General features: G+C 40.5%; 1 protein-coding gene across 1 annotated transcript in view; it reads right to left on the reverse strand.

Moving 5' to 3' along the window:
• pappa2 (pappalysin 2) overlaps nucleotides 1-22,557 on the reverse strand; it is a 76,360-nt gene extending 53,803 nt beyond the window's left edge. The window contains exons 1-5 of the mRNA XM_044367468.1: nucleotides 20,338-22,557; nucleotides 15,480-15,712; nucleotides 14,546-14,773; nucleotides 13,762-14,360; nucleotides 1,456-1,604 (exon numbers count right to left, since the gene is read on the reverse strand). Of these exons, the coding sequence (XP_044223403.1) occupies nucleotides 1,456-1,604; nucleotides 13,762-14,360; nucleotides 14,546-14,773; nucleotides 15,480-15,712; nucleotides 20,338-21,325 (2,197 nt within the window). The 5' untranslated portion in view covers nucleotides 21,326-22,557. The remainder of the gene's footprint in view (nucleotides 1-1,455; nucleotides 1,605-13,761; nucleotides 14,361-14,545; nucleotides 14,774-15,479; nucleotides 15,713-20,337) is intronic.
• Between the last annotated feature and the right edge of the window lie 729 nt (nucleotides 22,558-23,286).

The following is a 23,286-nucleotide window of genomic DNA, read 5'->3' on the forward strand; positions in this document are numbered from 1 at the left end:
TCTATTTAGAAATAGAAATGATAGAAAAGTCGGTTAAACGTAAAAATGCATCAAAGTCAGTGGTCAAGGGCTAAATGCCGCTGCAAATATCAACTTTTCTGTTTAACAGTGCATTTGTTTGGCTTTGATTATGCTGTGTGAGCATTTTGGATCATTTTTTGCTCATTTCTAAAAAGTAAATGTCTTTTGAAGACAGCTGAAATTATTAAATTGCCAGCTCATTTGATGTGTATTGTGGACATAAAAATTCATCTGTGTTTTGCCCATAAGTATTACAGCTTACAATTATTTTCAGTGAACCAACCAGTCAACCGTTTTTATTACTTAATTATCAGTTTAGTCTATTAAATTAGATATCATTAGTTTAATTAATTAATTATCTATCGATCATAAAGTCAATCGACTAATCATTTCATCACTAGTTTGTGTAGGGTGAATACAACAAGACAGAACTTTCATTGCTGAATGTGCTCTTTCTTCAACTTAAACATACACAGTATTCACTTTACTAAGTGTACATAACTGGTGGTGAATAAGAATCTCATTTGCCATCTAATCAGCCTGGTTTTTTGATGCAAGGAATTCACTAAGGTGCTGGGAATGTTATAGGGTTTTTTGTGCATGTTGATGCAATAGAATCGAGAAGTTCATGCCGATAATCGCAGAATTAATTCATGCTATAAACATTTAGTCCAGCCACACCCCACTGATGCTCTACTGGGTAGAGACATGATGGAGCACAGCTAGAGTACAGGAAAGGCACTGACATTTTTTTTGAGAACGGTTTGGTCAGAGAGATGTCAGTTTCTGACTTTCCATCATCATATCACAACAGAAACAGAGATTGCGTTTACTCTCCAGTTCAAGCAATTATGACTGACTGACTTGGGATGAGTTCTACTCTATGTACCTCACATGCCCCTCCACACACCACTGTTGTACAGAGGTCTGTGTCAAGAAGTACATTTGCCCCATGTGTCTCCTTCTCACTACTTTGTACTGGCACAAAAAGAAGAAAGTTCATAAATAAATAAAGAACAGCTGGCAAGTAAGCATGGGTGGCAACAACGGTACAGAGCCCACACTGGCATTTGTTTGTTTGGTTGTTGTTGGGTTGATTAGCCTTTTCCAGTGGAAAGGGGCCTAATGATTGGAAGAGGAAAGAGGCAATGTGCCGGGAAAAATCTCTGCCAGTTCGAATTGTTCTCCCCATCTCATTTGGATACCGCCAAAGCAGACAACAAAGGATGGAGTGCATGAGAAGAGAGGAAAGGATGGCTAAAAAGAGAAAGAGAAATAAGGTGAAAGAAAGAAGAAAATAAGAATGACAAAACTGGAGGAAGAAAGAGAGAAGAAAAATGAAAAACTATAAAGATAGACAACAAACTACAAAGAATAAAGGCAGAAGCAAGAAATGAGGAGAGTTGTACAGTAGTTTGACGTAATTTGACTTACCTTGATGAGTGAGAGCCTCCTTTGCCCATGGCCAGGTTGCAGCTCCAGCCAGCTCTTCACGCATCGAGTTGCTTGCAAAGAAAACATTGAGTGTGTCAGTGCCACTCAGGTGTAGCTCCTCCTTCAGCTCCTTCACACTCATATAGGCCCTGCAGAGGTGGGAAAAGAGAAAACATTGGAAAGCTAAATATATGTGGCTGTTCACCTGAAATTGTTTTTAAAAATAAACCTGGCTACACTACACCAGCTACAGTATAGTGAGTAAAAATATTTTCAGTCCGTGAATCTACGGACCTTAAAATAAAAAGGCATTTACAACATATTTTGCTCAAAGTTCACTTAAATAAAAGGAGCCATAATCATAAAACATAGTGTATGCTAAAGGGTTGTAATGTCTACGTTCATATCACTGAAACAGAACTGAAACAAGAAGTCAATTTCTCAAAACATGGTGTACTGAAAAAAAATACATTTTTAAAAATGGACTTGTTGACTGTCTTACTGAAACTTGGACAAGCACTCTCAGTGTGTTTGAGAGCTTGGTTCCTGACATATTTAGCCTAGCTTAGCACTAATAGCATAGAAAACAGCTATCCTCCACCAAGATTTTAAAAAGACAAATATGCTTTTTGACAGCTCCAAAAATGTCTAATTCATATGCTGAATATTTTTAGTTAGCAAGCTAGTTACTAATGCTTCTACAAATCATAGCTTTTCTTCAGTTAGCTTGAAAAGGTTAGCTAGAAAAGTGCCCAAAGCCAACAGCTGGTTAGGACTTCTCAGATTCTGCATGCAGTCACTGGGCCAAACTGTTGTCAGTATGCTCCAATTAGTTCATACTCAAACCACAATGAGTGTAACCACATTGTCTAGTTTTCTTCTTACCACAAAAACCTACACACCCATACAGGTGTTTTCACTTATGCCTCATTAGGACTGTGTGGGCTTGCACAGCCCTAAGATAGGCATCTCTCTTGTTCATTTTGTAGAACTTAACCTTAAAGGGTTTAAGGTGTAAGTTTGTCAGCTTAAATATAACTAGTTAAACAACATCACCAATATTTCATCTCAATACATGCTGTTTGTGACCTAAAATAATTCCTAGCATTGATATGGCTTCTCCTAATTTCAACTTGAGCAGAAGTCTATCAGCCAAAGTGAGCATTAGCTAGCATAAGGATAGCTATCTCGCTTTGTGCTTCCAGTGTTTGTGCCTTTAAAAGATATACTATCTATTTTTACTAAATATTTCCTAAAAAATAACGTATAGACTCATACAAAAGAAATCACTCTTATGACCCACTAGAAGTGTGTGGCAGTGTTTTTATCTACAGAGAGCCTGCCCTTTGCCTGTATTTTCTTATTTTCTTATTATTTTGCTGTGTTCGGGACGCTTCTGGGTGTCAACCTTTGGGCAGTGGGTGTGTAGCCCCCAGCCAATAGCAGCACGCATGAGTGAGGTCGAGACTCATAGTGTAGTGACCAAGTTACATCGCTGTCTGCTCTCCGTCTCTGTGTCATGGATGTATAAAGAGCTGCAGGTCTGTGTGTCTGCTTGACCGAGGGTGGGGCTGAGCTACACACACGCAGAGCAGAGAGGCCACAGCGGACAGGATGAAGCTCTGCATTCACACTAAATCCTGTAATGTAGCATCTTCCCACAGGGTTGTACAGAGGTATAGATGTGTTTATTTGTGCTTTAGATCGTAACCGCCTTGAAACAATCAGAAAATAACATTTTATTTATCTGATTCACGGCTTTGTTCTCGCCAGCGCCGCTGGTACTCTTCATTCACTCTCTAGCTCACTCGCCCACTGCTGCTCTCTCTCTGTCTCTCTCGCTTGCTCGCTGGTTGAGCCGGGGAGGAGGGGCCAACTTTGAATGCTGTGTGTTTACCAACACCAATCGACAAATCCTGCATACTATACCTTTACGTCCAACCTAGGCTAAACACGTTTTGGACCAATCAATAGTGGATGCACAGGGATCTCATCAAACCCCTGGTAAGCTATTTCCCGATATGTTATTGCTATTTTAGCCATAGACAATTGACCTTATGGATTCTGCACAATGTGAATGCAATTAGGTGTTGTGAGAGTGGTAGTTAGGACTTGTACACTCAGCATAGGTCAGCTCTTCAGAAGAGGTAAATTTGTTTCAATCTATCAACATCTGTCTTTGGCACATATGTAACTTCCAAATCATAATTGTTTGAATTGGTCAGGGTACTTCAAACCGCTGACCCCCACAGTCTACAACCTCCCACGTCTTTCTCTCTCTTCCTGTCTCTCTGTAACTGTGATAAATTGGGCTGGAGGCACTATGATGTGTGAAACCCACTTTGTTTTCCCTCGGCTGTGGAGATGTCACATGTCATTTTTCTCCTTTGCTTTCATAGCTGGAAAGCTTTTGCACCTATCACCGTTAGGACCCGCCGGGTCTGAGAGCTTTGCAGTGAGATCTCCCTGACTGCCCAATGCTTGCATGCCAGACAGTTCAGGCTATTAGCTGAGCCTTCTGTGGTTTTCTGGAGCATTACAACTGCCTGATGAAAAAAACATCGGTCTGCATATAGGACTATGTGTATGCATTTCTTTGCATTTGCTTTATGTGCAGGGTAATAAATAAATATTAACAGTCCTCCACTGGTGCATCAGTATAGCGTTTGGTCAAATCAGTTCATATATATAGAAGTACATTTTGTTATATGCATGAATCATACATATATAATTTTGTTTGTAAAGTCTTGTTTTCTTTCATCTCGCACATGCAAAGCTTTGGATTTAAGTGTTTTTTTGATGATTATAACGTAATGGTTTATTGTTTCATGTTGTATTTCCTTAGCAGGGAGTTAGGGTTTTATGTGATTGATCAAATTCAGCTGTGGGGCTAACTTTGTTAAAATTACTAAGCCATACTTTAATCTTTACCTCAGTCACTTCAAGTGTATTTGGATGATTTGTTTTATGTTGCTTTCTTAAAAAAGAAGTTAAGGTTTATGCCTTTGATCAGGCTCAGCTGTGGAGGAAAATTTATTTATATTGCTTAACCATGCTTCAATCTTAAAAGGCTTAAAAGTGCTGTTTTTTCATCAGAAATATAATTTATATAATTGCTCGTTAAAAATACCCTCCAGGTTTGGCTCAGTGTTGCTTACATTGTTCCAACAGCCTGGAGGTTAGACAGGTGAGCTTGTGACTGTAAGATCTCAGCTTCCTGCTGGGAAGAGTATGGATGAAACAAGTCAAAACCTAATACAGGGGTATTCAATTAAAATTCAAAGAGGTCCAGTTAGAGGAAATTTCCTCATGTAAAGGTCCGGAACATCATAATGTCTAACTTGCATTATGATTCAGTGCCACATATGTTGAAGAAGCTTAGCAGTTATATCAACATCTGTATGTATTCAACAACAGACTGTCAAATCAAATAAAGAAAGTACAATTCAATAATATTTCACGAGCTGCATTTAAAAATAATTCATTTTAGAAAAATGTAAAAAAAAAAAAAAAGAAGTGTAGCTTGAGTTTCCCTTTTCTTCTTTTTTGTGAAGTCCATTTCACATCTTAACAGTCTCAACCCATTTAATAATAAACAATTTCAACACATCTTAACAATTGAACAGCTTTAACACCTCTTTTTCTCTTTCTTTTCCCTCTCACATCCCATTCCCCCACTTTCTCTTGTTCAGTGAGAGAAGTGAGCTCTAGCTTGTCCTGCCAGGATTTTAAACTGAAATGTGTTGGGATTCTGGTGGATCGATCATATTGGGCTCTTAGATCATTTATTTTCTGTTCCCTCGGTTTCGGATTTGAGTCGTTATGTTTGCTTAAAAGATTTGTGCTTTGTCTCATAGTGGCGCTTCACAATCACCACAGTCTTGGAACATATGAGACATGCTGGTTTTGAACTGTCCGTGGGAAGCCTGAACATGTAAGAGTCTGTCCATTCTTGATTAAAAGCTCTGTTTTCGCTGTCTACTTTTCTGTTTTTTTTTCTGTAAAGGCTACAAAAGCTGCTCCAGTTCAAATAGAAACACTCCGTCAAAATGTAATAATTCTCAATAATTTATCATTTATACATCTGGAGAGTCTGTGTCCACCTATTAGTGACCTCGGACCTGGTACATGGCCGGACCGTGTATGAAATGCTAGAGGGCTTTTAATATGAAATGAGTGATACAGGAAGTGGCGACACGTGGTGACCAAGCCCCCACGAAGTGTGCCGGCTTTAACTGAGGCCAGTTTGACATAGGGTCTTTTACAATACCAAGTACACCAAGTTAGGACTTGGCAGGTTTGACTTTGGAGTACAAACTTCCGGGGACGGGAGGACGCAGTACGATCTTTCTGCAATTGGAACAGTAGTGTTCTTGCTGACAGCAGCAGCTCAGCTTCAACACAACTACCTGACTGTACTGTGACAAAATAATCTCTACTCAAAGCTCCACCTACACTTTTTATCTCACAAAAAAATAACCTCATTGACAGAAATGCGCAGTAAATTGTTATTCAGTCTGTAATGTAGCTATAATAAAAATCCAAACTGTTATGTAGCTTAATAAAATAAAAAGAAATTTAATATAGACTGATCTGTTCATTATAATACATTTATGTTTATTGAAATGTGGTGTATCTGTACATATAGAGCCTCAGACGCAGCACTGTTGTTCTGTCCAGTAAAAACATGAAGCTTCACTTCACATTCAGACAAACTAATGTGGCAGTTATTAATTGTTAGATTTCATCTGTGAGACCAACATTTATTGTCTAAAAGGAATTATATCATATATGAAAATGCTGCAGAGACATTAGAGCCAGAGGTAAATCACCAAAGAGCTGCACAGATCAGTTCATCGGATCATATTTTCCCCAGACAGACGACATGTCGACCTGCCGATCATCTCAAGAGGGGGGCTACGGCAGGTGGATAGTGCCAACATAGGATTATAAGGAGAAGGTGCAGTCAACCCTTCCATCAAACCATGTGGAGTTTCGAATGAGACTGATTGGGACTGCAGACGAGAGACTGACGGCGATGTTAAGGCGAGTGTATGGAGGGAACGGCTACCGGTGGAGGGGTGACAGCTGCATATATCATAATCTACTGTATGAAAATACACCTGCGATGTACATTTGAACTTGTTGGTTTAAAACCATGTGATACACATGTCGTCTTCATGTACATCACCTGGTTACCATCAGACCTGGACATCACCAGCATTTTGGATGTTTGTTTCTATGTAAGTTTAAGTTTATTTGTAAAAGCATAAAACAGAAAAATAAATAATAATAGTAAAAGTGCAATAAACATACATATTTAGATGTCGGGGAGGAGGTTAATTTAAGGCCAGTCCGTGTATGTAAGTTTTTTCTTTGGCTCTTAAGATTGCTCACTGAGGTCGCCTCTTTAATTTCTGCTGGTAGGGTGTTCCAGATTTTGGGTGTAGACTATATGCTGTTGTTGTAAGAAGTGGTGAGTTCAGATTTAGGCTTTTTAAATATATTTTATATGCTATTTCACATTATTTCCCACCACAACTCTAAAATAGTTTTAATACAGTTACTATCAAGTTAATTGTTAAGTGTAAATTACCCCAATACAGTGTGATTCATGTGTGTAAAGTTTGCATTTGTAAATATATTTGTTATATTGTTTTAATTTTTTTTTTACCATGAACATGGAAGTGATAGTAAGTTGCACTGGTGACAGCACACAGATCCTGTCACACAACAGTTTCCTTAGGTAGGTCATCGTGACACTATCCACTAGCCATACAGGAATCAGGCTGCTAGCAGCTGAGATGACACTGGTCTCACCTGGCCAGTGGCTCCTCACATCTCCGAAAATGTCGGAGCAAATTTCCAAATAGGCATTATTTGGATAAACTGACCACATATTGGGATCTGAAGGGTTACTTTCTCTCCTGAAATTACAACAGCTTAATCTCCATCATCGTTGCCATTGGTCACTTTCCGCCAACCAATGATGTAGCTCCATCACTCAGTGAGTCAGGGACAGACATTTGTCTTTCTAGGGCTGGCCCCGCTATTGCAATACAGCCAAAAAGAACAAAGTAATCCCCATCCTGCCACACACTACTGTCAAAGTATCATTAAGTGAGGCACTTCACCTTTGAATTGGTCCAAAGGTGTCGCTCAGCAGCCAAGAGCCCTGCATGTGTGTAATCCTCCCCCAACTGCAGTCCCTCCCTGAGTGCATGTGTTGTTCTGTAAATATGAATGTGTTTTCTCAGGCACTTTGCCTGCCTAAATAAGGTTTAAGATTTAAGATGCTTCAGGGAAACCCTGCTCTCACTACATTACTGAAGCTGAGTTCAGCCGAGGCTGTGTGCAGTATCCATCATCCTAGGCTATGCAATTGCAAGTGACAGAAAGTTGACCACTAAAGAGTTGACTCTTCAACTTCAGAGACTCAGAAGATGTCTCAATGGAAGTCTAAATCCAACCTGGCAAAAATAATAAATGGCTCTACATGATTGAGGTGAAAACCTTGGTTATGAATTTAGAAAATTACCATTTGTGGGCAAGTCAAACACTGTGCGAATCAACAGCAGAGTCAGCACTAGCACTGTCACCATGTAAAACTTAAGCGGCGTGTCCATTTAAAATATTATTGTTGACAAGTCAGTTACTTTGAACTTTACTGAATCGGAGCACAGACTCTAAAAATATCACACCAACAGCCAAAACTTTTAACATATTATATACTCTACTGAGCACTTCTGCCTTTGTACAATGTTGCATGTTGAAATAAAGTAAATACAAAGCATCTACAATCCAAACATTTGCTCCACAGGTCTTGATAAATGCAGTGCTAGGAGAAGATACCAGCACACAAAGTCACTTTTGCATGAGCGGAGAGTGCTTCAATGCAGGAGCGTACTTTCACATACTGAGAACCAGTCATCCACAGCGAGCACTCACCAGTTGTGTTTGCATGCAACAGCAATCTTTCAAATTTAGACAGGCATGCTACGGCGGGGTCAAGGAAGAGGCTGCGATTAACAGTTGACTAAACCCCTCCCCTAAACAGCAATAATCCAATCATAGCTTAGCGACTGTAACTAGGAGTGGCAGGTCTGTCAAGCTTTGGCTTTTTCAATAGCATGGTGTACGTGGGACTGTGGTGCGATACTCAATTTTATGTTCTCGTTTTAAAACAAAGCAGCTGTAAACAATAAAAAGTCAGCTGGAAATAGCATTATAATAGCACAACCCATGGAGCTTTTGTTAGCTTAATTAGTGAGTAAGCTACAGCTGATAAAATGTGCTAGTGACAGTTGTTCATTCAGCTGGCAAAATTACAGGTTAGAAGGTTTGCAGGTTAGAATTGAGAAGCTGCTTTTTTTTTTTTTTTTACACCTCTACCTGAAATCAAGGACCCATTGTTTCAAAAAGAATTCTGAGTGGTAAATCTGCTGTTTTTCACGTAAACTGTGCTGTAAACTGTGTTGCGCTGTAAAATATGTGCTGTACTTGCTTGACACGCTTAGCAACAATACCTAAAGGGGGTACTATGCTCACTGGAGTATAAAGCATAATGCAGGCATTAGGCTAAAGACATCAATGGATCAATTGTGAGGCAGGATTGTCTCAACTAGCTCATTCAGATGTAGAGCAGTGTTCACTGTTCTGGGAAACACTCTTAGTATTGCTTTTTTTTAGTGAATAAAACAAGACCACAATAAAACTTGATCAGAATAAAATTTGATCTGAAATAACTACATCATGCATGAGATTCACATGCACGTAAAGCGTCAAACAAGGTTGGAACAGCATTGCTCTGTCAGGGGAGTTGCCTGGAGCTGTTTGCACACAAGTGCTCTGTCCAGGATTTGCTAACATTTTTTGGTCAGCAAATCCTGGACATGTGTCTCAGCATAAATGGACATGATGTCCCCCAACTCCCCATCACTCCCTCTCCACCCTCGCCTCTCTCTCCATCTTTCCTGCTCACTTTTCTTTATTGTGATGCCAGAATCTGCAGTGTACCTGGCCATTGCTCTAGAACTGGCTCTTGACAACAAATTTGTGTCGTGACAGCAGCTGGCTTCAAAAACCTCTGGCCCCGTACTGGCCAGCAGCAGCTGCACACATATAGGGTCCCACAATCTGAATACCTGGCCAAGAGCTCAGAGAGAATGAGGGGGGGGATATCAAAAACCCAGATCCCAAACATAAAACTGGTTCAGTATTCTACAAATGCCAGTGAAATGTCATCCTCACATTAATTCTCTCTCTGCTTGAGAAAGATGCAAGTTGGGATCCAGGGACACACACGCACACATGCATGCATGCATGTCCAAGCACTCAAACACACAAGCATTTTCAACAAGCTGGGGTCAAGACCTTTCCAGAAGAAGACCTACACGACAGTTAGTCCCCTAGGCCCAGTTTTTATGACACTCTAGTCTCCCGTGTATTGGCTGTTCATGTTGTTTTAAGTGGAGGGTCAGAAGCTTATAGACGGGAACTCTGGCAAAAGTAACTGCAGAAGTTACATCACTGTGTAGAAGCACACACTGTGACTTTAGAGTTTAGCTTTAAAATTCAGACTAGCAGAGACCTTATTTATGAAAGTCTCTCATGCAGAAAAAAAAAAAAAATCAGCACAAAACCAGATCAAATCCAAAGCCGTGATTTATAAAAGCATGCTCACATCAAAATCAACACATCACATTGATCTCTCCAATTCTCTGTCGTATATCAAGCTAAAACTGATTCCCATTATTACCCAAAGGTAAGTGTGGTGGAAACATTTTCATTTGGTTCTTTGGAATATTCTTTGCAATAACCATCAAATTAAATCTAGAATAAATCACAGAGCATTTTGTATAATTGAGCCCAAAGGACCAGACCTCTTAATAACGGTGTGTTTCTGCAAAACAACAAAGCAGAGTGTTGTCTGCTGTCCAATTTTTTTCATTAGTGTCCATCTCCTCTCTGCAGGGTAGCGAGCTCAGGCTGAGACAGGGAACATCTGACCATAACAACTACCAAACCACATTTTTTTCCTGCCTGTCTCTGTCTGTCCCACCAAACTCATGACAGGGCAACATAAATTAACATTTACTTATGACACACTTGAAGAACTTCCTGCATATGGCCAAGCAATGAGACCACACACGCAAGCCAACTTTTCTTTTTTTTTTCACTTTTACCTAACTTTCACCTGTGTCTTCAAGGGAGAGTCAACTGAGCACTATGTTCATTTCCAGAAACAGCCCGTTTCACATTCATACAGCTGCACAAATTCACACATGATAGTTTCACAGTACAAACACAGTCTTCTACTCTTGGTCATTGGGAGCTGTCCAGTTCAACTTTTCTTCTGGCCACTGAAACAGTTGGAGGGCACCTTGAGCAAGGCACTTAAAGAGGACATGTCATACACATTTCCAGGTCCATGATTTTATTCTGGAGTTATAATGGAATATCTTTGCATGATTTACAGTTCAAAAAAGTCCTTATTTAACTTATAACACTGGCTTTTTTTGCAGTCCTTCAGTTCAGCCTCTGTCTGAAACAGGCCGTTTTAGCTCCTGTCTCTATAAGGCACTCCTCCTGATGATCTCACTCTGTTCTGATTGGTTAGCTCCTGGAAGCTGCCCCACTTTCCACTGAGGCTACATAAACAAACAGTAGTAGCAGGATTTCACTTCTTTTTCTCATTCTTTACTTAAAATGTCAACTTCTCAAATACAGCTGTACAAGTTTGAGCCAATCAGAGATATTAAAGTGGACAACACAAACAACCCATGGAACAACCTTAGCAACAAATTCTACGGCATGGACAGCCATTTGTGGGCATGCATGACGATCTGACATCACTTTGAGGGGGAAGTAGAGGTAACATTGCAAACAAAGCATACACCTTCCTTTCCTCCATTTATTCATAAGAAAATTAAATATAATGATGTAGCATCTGGTTGCGCTACCTACCATAGCGGGAAAATGAGTTCACTATGGGAAACATTATTCGATTTTGACAATAGCTATGATACCCAAACGCCACATGGAAATGCAGTAAATTAGAAGTGTTGCTACATGTAGCATTACAACTCCCCAACACTCCAAACAAGATAGCAAAATAGTATTTCTGCTTGTTACAGTTTGTTTCACATAACCCAACAGTCACTTACAATATACATTTGAAATTGCAACTATGACACAGGGATAGGTCTTACATTGGTACCACTTCCTGTTTGGTCAGAACCAAAACCGTCCATCAATTATAACACATAGGCATGCATGAAGCTTTGTCTGCTTTTGTCTGTCCTTTATTCAAATAACTGTGAACAAACTATAATGTAAGTCAATCATTTCTGAGAGGATGTGAAAATGTGAACAGACAAACTTTACAGACAGCTTTATTCTACATGTTTTCTACCTTTTCTTACCCTTTCATGCTTGTGGCATAGTGGGGAAGGAACACTCCACCAATTTTACACATGAAGTTCAGTATACTCATTATTATTTTTTACTCATAACTCTGTCTGTGAAAACAGTTGCCCTCTGTGACTCTGGTGGGAAGTCTTATAAACCTGATGATGTCATCAGGGTTATTTTTGGTCCATCTCAGCTTGGGCTTGGAGACTACAAATTTGTAGCGAGCTGGGACGTGTAGTTTTAGAGATGTTGGAATTTAAGTTTAACATAAGATGATAGAGTTGTATTGTAGGAAATGTAGGATCTAGCATTTTTGGAGCTAAAGCCATACTGTGGATAAAAATTCAGGATATCTTGGCCTCTGTTGCAATGATTGTGATCGTTCTTTTTATAATGTGTCACTCGCAAGTCCCTCGACTTTATGGAAGTGCCATACTGGAGAACCCCTTTAATGTTCTAAATTACTTGACTCTTTTTCCAAAAGAAGCCATATGTACGGCACGGCATGTTGTCAGTCTAAATAGTACATAAATATATGGGGCAGTTTAGTCTTAAAATGACCTTAGGCGAAATGAAGATAGTAATTTCAGCTTTTGCTTTAGTTACAAGGTTAGGATTTGTTTTATGGCACAAGGAGTCATCATAACAAATCCTGTATACTGGTAAAGAGAAGTCCATTTGACCAAAGAAAAAAATTCTATTTTTCTGGTTTAAAAAACATTAATCCATCCCTGTGTTAAGCTGTCACACTCTGTCAACTCCAGACATCAAGTGCTAAATCTATCGTTTTAAAAAATAGTTCCAGTTCCCATGTTCTGTTTCCCAGTGGCTCAGTGTAAAGCTTGTGGTTACAGTTTGGTTTAAGAATCGGGTCTTTAAGAACCTGGGCCGACGACCTCATGGCGAGACTTCATGCAAGCTATTTGGAACTCTGCATGAGCCTGTCTGTCAGACCAAATGGAAGGCAGCGGGCTGCCGCTCGAGTTGTTTAGTAAAAATAAGTGTGTACTTTGGCCTCTTAACCCACCATCCCCACTTCACAGAGCTCTCTCTAAAACCACTGGGGAAAGTGAGAGTACCAATTTGTACATGTTGCATGTTGAGCTGTTCATAGCACAGCCCTTCAGAAGCACTGCAGCGTGCTAAGACAGATATTCACCTCACGGGGAGTCTTATTAGTGGCCATTTATGCCCAGAGACTTCTTGCCTCTGGAAAAACAAGTTCTCTTCACTGGCCGAAAACCTAATCCCCCTGGTACTTTCTCTACTGTGTCTTACCTACAATGTAGCCTTTTACAATTTCCTGCTAAAATGTTTATGACCAGCAACAACCTCCTCCTGAAAATGAATTACTTAAAATGGTCAAAATAATAAAGCTCTGAGTCACTTTTTGTCAACATTTACAGACAAAGATGATGATTGATATTTTAATTCCACCTTTGATACTGTTCTATAAAGTAGAATTATAATTAGAATCTGGAAAGACTCACAGCACTAATTTTATCAGTGCAACAACACGGTATTGTCACGCTCACCACTCTGCTCTCTGAGTTTCTCCTCCCTAACTAAATATTGTTTTGATTCACTGATTATTTCCAGTCCCTTCCATTATACCATTTTTGGACGGCGGTTAAGCTACTGTCACTGAAACTCAACACCTCCTACACAAATGTTTCATATTAAAAGTCTTCCAGCGGCTCAGTGGGCACAATAACTCCTGTTCCTGGTAGGCTTTTAATGTGAAAAATCTGAATAAACATTTAATTGACAGTTGCTTGACAGCAATAAAAAACAACACATTGGAAATAATTAGTGAATGAAGCCAGTATTTCCTTTAGATACTCAGCAGACCAGAGTGGTGAGTATGATATGACATTTGTCTATTAACCTCACCTGTCAGGTGACTCAGGATCAAAGCAGGTCTTGAGGACGTCCGTAACCTCCGGGTCACAGCAGTCTCCATCATCATAGTCATAGTGTATACTGTTGCACTCCATGTTACAAACCCCATCCTGTCTCTTCCAGTTATAGCAGGGCCCCAGTCGGAGGCAGTCCCCCCCATCATGGCCTGTCCTTGGGTGGTCACACTCAGGATCACATTGGCGGTTCCCAATCTTTCCAATTCGACAGTTGCTGAGAATAAACCGCTGTCGGAGGCTAGAGTTTCTGACGGTGTGTATGCTCAGATCTAAGGTGATGTTGTACGGACGAAAGGCCTCAGTCAGGGCATGGTGCTGGAGCTGGATCTGGTCTTGTGACACGGTTGGGTCCCCTCCATCATCATTGGAGAGGTTGACAATCCTGTAGCGAACTCGTTTGGGAGCACGGAGCTGCCAGTTGTTGTTGTAGCCAAGGATGATGTCAGTGTTGTCACAGTGCGTCAGGCCACAGGGTGGTGGCAGGAAAGAGGAGACAAGCTCTTGTTCAGGGACAGGAGTGGTGATGATGGTCGGATGGAGGCCAACTTTGTGTGGAGTCCACAACTGTTCCACCTAAAAATCAGAGGCAGAATCAATAACTTCAATATTATTTCTAATCAATTTCAAAATATTTTGATTAAATGAGTAATACTGATGAAGACTGAAATAAAATCTACTAAATCTACATAATATGATGGCCTCTGGGATCTGCTAATTTCTGGAAAGACTACACAGCTGACAGTGTAGAATATAGTTACATTAGTGAAGTCAGCCCACATCGCCAGGACAGGCTCGCTCTTATCAATTTGGAGTGGTCGCTTCAGCAGGTCCTTGTGAGAGCGGGCGTAGCCCCACAAGACCACACCCCCTATATGGCCCCTAAAGCTGTGTCCCTGCTCTGATTGGTTACTGCCGAGGAAGAGGGTTCTGCAGGTCTTCATGAAGGGGCTGTGGAGATTACCCAACTGGAGATTGCTTTCTCCCACCTGAGAGGAAAATCAGAGGAGAAAGGACCGCCAAGAAGAGAGGAAGGGTTGAAAAAAATATAATTCAATTTGAATTATTAATCATCTAATCCAAAACATTCTTAATTTGCCCAAATGTTTTATGGAGGACATATTAGCATTAAGTCACCAAAGAGCAGAGGGGAAACGTAATTAAGTACAAGTTAAATTTTGGTTGAATGACTTTCATATGTAATGGGGTATCTTAACAGTGCAGTATTACTAATTTTACTTAAATAAATGATCTTGATACTTCTTCCACCACTGCCCAAGTATAACAACTGTCAAAAAACCGATTGAGAAGATTTCTTTCTGGATTAATCAGGTGTCCTCTCCTCTTTCAAATGTTGAAAAATCCAGCTGGTTGCATGCCAAATCTGCAAAAGGTATAATGCTGGTGATGAAGAATGATTGTTGATGGATGCTAAAGTGGACCAGATATGGTGTCCAAAAAATTAAATAAGCAGTAAGTGGAAAAATTACAGTCTTGAACAGTCTTGGATAGGCTCTCGCTGTGACCTACAATCTTTTATTCAAACTGTCATGAATCAGGTAGCCCTACCAGTAATTTAATGTTGAATAAAAGAGTGATGTCATTGTAATTCAGTGATCAAGAAGTTGAAAGTACAGAGGTAAATGACAAAAAACAACCTAACTGTGAACCAAAGTTTGCACCAAAACCACACACCTTAGCTCCATCAACATACAGGGTCATGTTGTGACCGTTGTAAGTGGCCATGAGGTGAGTCCAGGCATTGGCTCGGTACCGCTGGTGGCTATAGACAGTGGTGGATTTCACGGCTCGGTCTGTGCGAAGCGTGAAGTAGAACCGTGCGTCTTTGGCGCCCGCAGATTCCACAGTACGAATGCCTACCGACCAGCCCTTCTCACTCAATGAATGGGAACAGTTGTCAAATACACCTACAGCACAGTGAAAAGGGGGTTAAAGTAAGCCCAAATATTTTGTTATTGTAATAATTTTGCAGATTCGATGGAAAGCAAATTTACAAATGGTCATTGCCCTGGGGAAAATGAATAAACAAACACACAAACAAGCAATCTTTTCAAGTGATTACAGTCCTGTGGACACAGGAGGACTGGCAGAAAGAGAGGTACAGAGAGGCTGAGAGACACTGATAGAGCGAGTAAGACAGAAACAGAGAGAATAGACAGAGCCAGAGACAGCGGGAGAGAACAGAGAGGGGAAGGAGGACGGAGGTATTTCACTCAGCCAAGGCAAGGCCCTGATGTTTCCATCTGCTGTTGCAACAGACACACACAGATCCACATCTGCTCCCCAGATGTCAAACACTGGGACAGCGAAGGGTCAGGGAACCCCTTCACCCTCCTCAACACTGTATGTGTGTGTGTGCATGTGTATATGCTTACATGCGTTTGTGTGCATGAGTGTGTAAAGTGGGCAACTGTAGCAAAATATCCCCAAGGAAGTGAGCCAGTTTCATGGTTAAGCATTTAATTCAGTTAAAGAAAGCAGCAGTTAGGAGGCCATGGCTTTGCCAAGTGAATTAGATTATACTGTATGTCGCCTATTTTACTACCAAATGTAATTACATATATATATATATATATATATATATAAATATATATATATATATATATATATATATATATATATATATATATATAAATATACAACAAATTAAATGTAAAAGGTGCTATATATTGCACTGTAATACCAATAATTCATCAACAGATTAATTTTGAGACAAATTGTCATCCTTTACCTTGCATTACCAAATCTATGGCAAGGTTATTATTTTATGGCATACAGCAGGAAGAGGATACTGTTATTCAAATTCAAATGGAGCTAAAGGTTTCATGTAGTTTCATGAAACCACAGATGGTGATGGTGAAAAATGCACATTACTTCAGGACCACCAATCATCTCCACCACAGTTTCATTTGTTCACTGTAATTGTAATATTGAATCTGTTGTATAAAGCTGCATTCTTTTTTCTGGCCACTAGAGGGCAGCAGAACTAGCCCAAAAAACATTACTGACATGTTATAACCTTATAAGGTTGCGAATGTCTTCGCAAATGACTGGCTATATACACATCTGCTAAACACGGAGCAACATTAACATTAATTTGGAGTTGTTTTCCTTACAAATGTACGACTAATACTTACTCTCCTTTTAGCTCTGATTTGGTCTCCACCAGCTCCTGAGAAGCTACTAAATGTTCGGTTATATTCAATATCTATTTACTAACTTTGTCTGTCTGCTGTTAGGTGCTGGGCAGGTAGCGTACATTGAGCACAGAGCTTTTTTGCTGAAAACAGCTGCCTGTTGCTGACGGAAACAAAGTTGATGAGAGAGGTGTCTGTGGGCGAGAAAACCAAAACAATGAGCTGAAGGACGCTAAAACGCTCCATAGAACTGAGGGGGATTGCAGAGTGGGATAATAATTTTCTGTGGGTTTATCGGTATGAGTGACATCTTTCACAGAACACATCCATTGTTTATTTTAAAATTGTGCAGCTTTAACAATTCTACGTAAAGGAAAAAATAATTATCAAAATTGCTTTTTTAATGTATTAAATGTAATATAAATACTGCAATTATTACCATTTCTGAATAAATAACAAATGTAATCAAATCTATTCTGTAATAAACACCACGTCATGCACAAATTTAGCAGTTACTCTGTTGCTCACAGTTGGCACTGAAACATAACCGGCTGCAATAAAAAAAAATGATTAATAAGGAAGGCAGGAGGTCAAACTTTTTCAGCTTCGGGTTTAAATTTGAAAATCATATCCTGTTTGAGGATCCAGTATTTATATTCTCATAGCATGTGTGATCCTGTCACCAGCTTTTGACCTCTTTTTAATATTTTAAAAATGTCATAGTGCTGCACTCTTGTTGAATTTGCGAGGATGGCCATCATTATTAAGCAATGCCATCAGAAACACATTAGTATTGGCATAAATATGCAGAAAAATAATAACAATATATAACACATCACATTATATTCTACTGTTTACAACATTCTGCAACACATATAGTACAGTCCCATGACAATAAAGAGGGAAATGTACAAACAAATAGATTTATAAGATCATCACTGACCATTAGAAGTCTAATGTCATTGTCATGTCTAGCAGAAACAATAGGAGTTTGTTTTTCACTCTATTTGTCAGATTCCTTCAGGACATTACAAAGGGAAAGGCCCATGCCACAAAATGCCGCTCTCACATAAGGAAGCAATGAGGGGAAAAAAGTTGAGTAATGGACTCAGATCTTTGATCAGAGTAAATGTGAGCGGACGTAACAGTTTGTGGTCTCCCTCACTATCTGGACAGCTGTGGTGCTGCACCATAGCGCTTTTATCCTCTTCAATTTGTTTGATGTATGTGTTGTTCTGTCAAATGCGCCTCTTTTCTTGATGTGGGGCTCGTTGGGAAAAAAAAAAAAAAAAAGTGATGGTCATCTTCATGTGAAAAGCATGGTTAAATGTGGCTGCAGTCATTAATCAGAATCAATGGAAACCCACAGGCAAGCTAACTATGAGGAGCGAGACTGAATGAAACACACCCTGGGAATTTTCACGGTTATGTAACCACATACTCTTGTAGAGTCTGGGTCTAAAATGAAAACACTGTTGTTTCTGTTGTGACCAAAAATGGCTTAAAAACAATTATTATTATTATTATTATTACAATTATTACAATTATTATTAAAGTTATATATCGTATACTGTATGTCTGAGGCTGAAATCACCTGTATTTACCACCTGGCTCCTGGTTTATTAGCCTTTTGATGTTGATTATCATTCATAATACAATGACTGTCTTCATCATCTTGTAATCATTAGTGTGGCCAATGTGATGTGATCAACCATTATCATCATCATCACTGCCAGCCATCGCCCCCATCATCATAATAATCATATTCATCATTTTTGCAGTATGAGTATCCTCTCTCATCGCCTTCATAATCACATTATCTTTGTCAGTAACATTATCCAATCATACTCATCATAACTGCAACAGTATTATTATCCCATTATTGTCATCATAATTATTAGCGTTGTCAGCAGTGGTTTGACCACAATCTAAAAAATACCGAGGTCAAGAGGATGTGCTGGGTTAACCTAGATATTTTTTTGTTGTTGTTTGTCTTAAATTTGGTAATTTAATTGAACATGCATTCCTATTTACGTATATTGCTTCTGGATAAGGCGTAAATATGAGGAGAAACCTGAAGACCGTTTCCATTTATGAGTAGAAAATGGAGAAGGACATGGACAAATTATGATCTATGGAATGGGATAGTGGACAATCTTAAGACTATTCCCTAAGTTTACCATTTTATTTCATAAACTAATGTGTTTTTTGGCAAACAAGCCTTCATCAAAGCACCATAACAGTTGTGTCCTGATACTTTTATTGAGATAAGCAATCATCCTTCAGGTAGTTAGGGGACATACTAACTTCCTCTACTCTAGTTCATAAATTGGCACTGGCAGAGCTCCTTCACTCAGATGAAGCACACCCGTCTAGACTTTAATAAACCAACATGACATCTTTACGTCTTCAATATTTGTTGACAATTTTCCCAACTGACTATTATCAATGTCATTTTGGTTAATCTGTTAAATGTTTTGATTAATTCTTTAGTCTATAAAATGGCAGAAAAGAGTGAATCATGTTCATCATAAGCCAGAGCTCAAGGTCAAACTGATTGTTTTGTCCGACCGAATGTCCAAAACACAAAGATATTCAATTTACACCATTATATAACAACAATTATTATAATCAAGTATAAAAATTGTTGGTGATTTTATTGGCAATATATTTTAATTGACTACCCGGGTGATGTCATCATGTATTTCTGATCCCTGTGATTTTTTCATCACTGTCAACATGCCAGAATTTGAAACTAGTCTTAAGAGTAAACAATGTATAAACCCTGTGTGACCTTGTCGTGAACACTAGCCTCCTGAGACCAGTATCTTTTTCACTGAAACCATATAATGAAAAAAAATTCACATAGCACAAGAGACTGTTGTTAAAAGGAAAAACCCAAATGCTGTAAAGTTTACTGGCTAACACAGGATATTTGCAATGACATTCAGCATCATACGGTAAATGTAACAGAATTACATTAAACAGAGCGGAAGAGAAGAAGCAACAGCAGGTAAACAGAGAGGTAGGAGCCACAAAGCGATAACAGACACTAACTGGTGCTGGACAGATGGAGACATTTCAACCAACAAGAGGATGATAAAAATATTCTGCAACAGACATTTAGCCTGACAAGCAGAAATACAGGCACATGGCTACGTCTAGCTAAGTTTGTAAGCAGAAAGTTATAAATTTAAATCCACAAAATGGGCCAGTGTGAGATGTATTCCCTCCTACTGTCATGCTGTCACTGAGCAAGGCGTGTTTCCCAAACTCAGTGTGTGGCCTGTGACTGTGGTTAAAACTCTCAGGTGGAAACCGGCTATGTGAAATGCCAGTAAAGAGTTTTTCCTACATCAGTGCCTATGATGCACACATGATCAGCTTTCACCCACCTGCTATGACCGCCGGGTTGCTCTGCCCTCCTTCGGGCTTCACCCACAGCTCCAGGCTGAACTTGGCCCTCGGCAGCTCCACCCCTGCAGCCGGCTTCACCTTCAGCTGCTCCCGGCGCCCGCTGAAGTACAGGGCGGTCATCCAAGAAGGGGGCACCCTTGGCACGGGGCTCCCCCATGGAGAAGAGCTGCCGACGGGCAGGCTCGCGGGCGGATCCGCCTCTTCTACCTCACCGGAATAGTCGCCGTTACCGTACTCCGGGGTCCCGGTCGAAGTCCGCTGGTCCCCATCTCCCTGTTGCAGTCTGCGGAGAACCTGGAGCCCCTTGGAATCTGTTGAGCTGTCGGGTAAAACTTTCTCCCAGCTGGAGTTGTTTTCTTCCTCGTAAGGGACTACGACGAGGCTGCGTGGAAACCTGAAGCGGGAGCCGCGTGAGGACTGCGCGTGGCCAGAGGGAGAGACGCTTCGCCCGGCGTCTTTAAGTGAAGACTTCCCGGGCGGCTGTGTGGCGTCTTCGTTGGCATAATTTTTGTCTCTCCTGTCATTCGGCGAATGTTGCTCATAGACCCGTCCAGACAAGTCATCATATCCGTCGCCCGCTCCCACCGCCACATCTTGTGTGTCACCCCAGCTTCCCCTCTCCTCCCCCGCTGGAGCGACCCGGTGCACCCCGGTGTCAAGCCCGCACCCTCCTGCACAAACCGCAGGAGCGCTCTTAACAGTGTACAGCTCTCTCTGGCTCATGTGTGTCCTCGGACGGGCCACTGGAGGGCGGTGTTGGGACGGGGAGAGGGAGCGGGGCTGCCGCCGGGACCTCCAGACGCCGGAGACAGTGCAGGGTTCACCTGCTATCCTGGGGAGCTCACGGTCTGCCCGCCGGGCCATGGCGCGTTTGTACCGGCTGAGTGCATCGGAGCGAACCGGGTTGAGCAGCCACGTGTTAGTGATGAAGACGAGGAAGATAGCCAGTAGTCTGATCAACAACATTTTCTCAACTTAGGCAAAGTATTTGGCTTTTTTTAATTATTTTTTTTGTGAGGATAAAGAAAAAAGAAAAGATCTTAGCTCTTAAAAAGTCTGTGTCTGGTTTCCCAAGTCAGCAGCAAGAGATCTCACACCAGACTGTGCTTATTAGATTTATTTGCGCACATTTACCCAGAAATAAAGAAGCAGCTGTTTAAGTTGCCTGTTCTGGAATTTAAAAATTCACTTATCTTGGTAAACAAATTAGGAGAGTAATCAAATATAAACTATCAGTGCATTCCAAAGAGATCCAACTAAAAAAGAAAAATGTCACATTCAGAGTTTCTCACAAGGACTTATTGCATATTGAGGTTCTTGTTTTATGTTTGGTATTAATTTTTAACAAGGTAGACTTGAAGAATGACAGAATTCATTCAGATTTTCAGCTAAATGAATCTAAATTCTTTGTTGGCGCAGCTGCAATGGGTCTCCACTCTCCTGCACTTTGCGCGGACCTTTCAGAGGCGACGCTTTGCCTCCTTTCCATTCATGCTCACTGTCTGCAAAATATCTGTAGCCTCTGTCACTTTCCTTTCTGTTTACTTGCAGAAAAAAAACCGTCCAGCTATTTCTGTATGCGTTTCAGTCCTAAGCCCATGAGGTAAAGATTTTATTTTAAACGTCACTAGGCTGATTTCAAATTTGACATCACCAGACACATAATTATTTTTATTACTGAGGAAAATGTGAATGCAATTTCCTTTGACTGACTTTATTTGCAGCATGAATAAATCAGAGTTCCCTCCATAGTGAGTTTGCACAAAAACCTCCTACTTTTTTTTACCTGACCATTGCGGCATCATTTAGTGCGTCCTGTCCCAAAATATAACTGCAAGGTGAATCAGAGTAATAATTTAAAAAAAAAAAAAAAAAAAAAAACAAAGTCACTCCAGAGGCAAAATGAAGTACAGTGCAAAGTGCCAGCCCTAAAATAGCTACCCTACTTGTTGAGGAAAAGCTTTCCTATAATTTCTGAGAGAGGACAAAAATATGAGTCCATCAAACCCCCATCATGGTTCAGCGTCCGCGCGTCAGCTCCTCTTGGTTTTGTTGTGCGTCTGTGTGCGCTTCAGAATGACTTGCTGCTCCTCTGCACCGGTCCATGCAGTAGTAGTAATATCCTCCTCCATTCACTCCTCCATCTCTCTCTCTCTCTCTCTCTCTCTCTCTCTCCCTCTCTCTCTCTCTCCCCCCCCTCTCTCTCTCTCTCTCTCTCTCCCTCTCCCTCTCTCTCTCCCTGGCTCTCTCCCTCTGTCTCTCTCCCCCTCTCTCTCATTCTCCCGAGTCCAAAGGTTTTTTTTTTTAGTTTTTTTTTTTAGTTTTTTTTTTTTTTTTTTATCAAGGAGCCCCTGCCCGCCCTGACATCACCGGTAGGGGAAGTGTGCTGGAGGTGGTGGTGGAGGAGGAGGAGGGGGGGGGGGCGTCCTACCCTTGCCTCACGTTTGTGTTTTACAAGGGAAATCCTCTTCTCCTCTCTCTCTCTCTCTCTCTCTCTCTCTCTCTCTCTCTCTCTCTCTCTCCTGCCCAGTCCTGTGCTGTGCATCCCTCTGATGCAGAGGGGAGACAGGAAAGGGGCTGTAAAGTTTATTTATGTATTTATTATTCTTGTCCTGGCCTCATCCATCCATCCATCTCCAGTGTTGGAAGAAGCACTCAAACTATAAGTACAAGTAAAGTATAAGTGGATATAAGTAAAGTATAGTAAAGTATAAGTGGTGTGAAAATGCTCTGTTTCAAATAAAAGTCCTGCATTTCAAATTTTAATAAAGCAGTGGTGGGATTTAATTAATAATATTTACTCAAAGCACAACTTTGAGGTTCTTGTACTTTGTATTTCCATTTGATGCAACTTTGTACCTCTACTCCACTTACTCCACACTTTAGATAGAGATATACCTTTTACATTCATTTCATCCCAAACTACC

Source organism: Thunnus albacares, chromosome 12 (assembly GCF_914725855.1).
Source record: "Thunnus albacares chromosome 12, fThuAlb1.1, whole genome shotgun sequence".
In the NCBI taxonomy this organism is placed as follows: Eukaryota; Metazoa; Chordata; class Actinopteri; order Scombriformes; family Scombridae; genus Thunnus; species Thunnus albacares.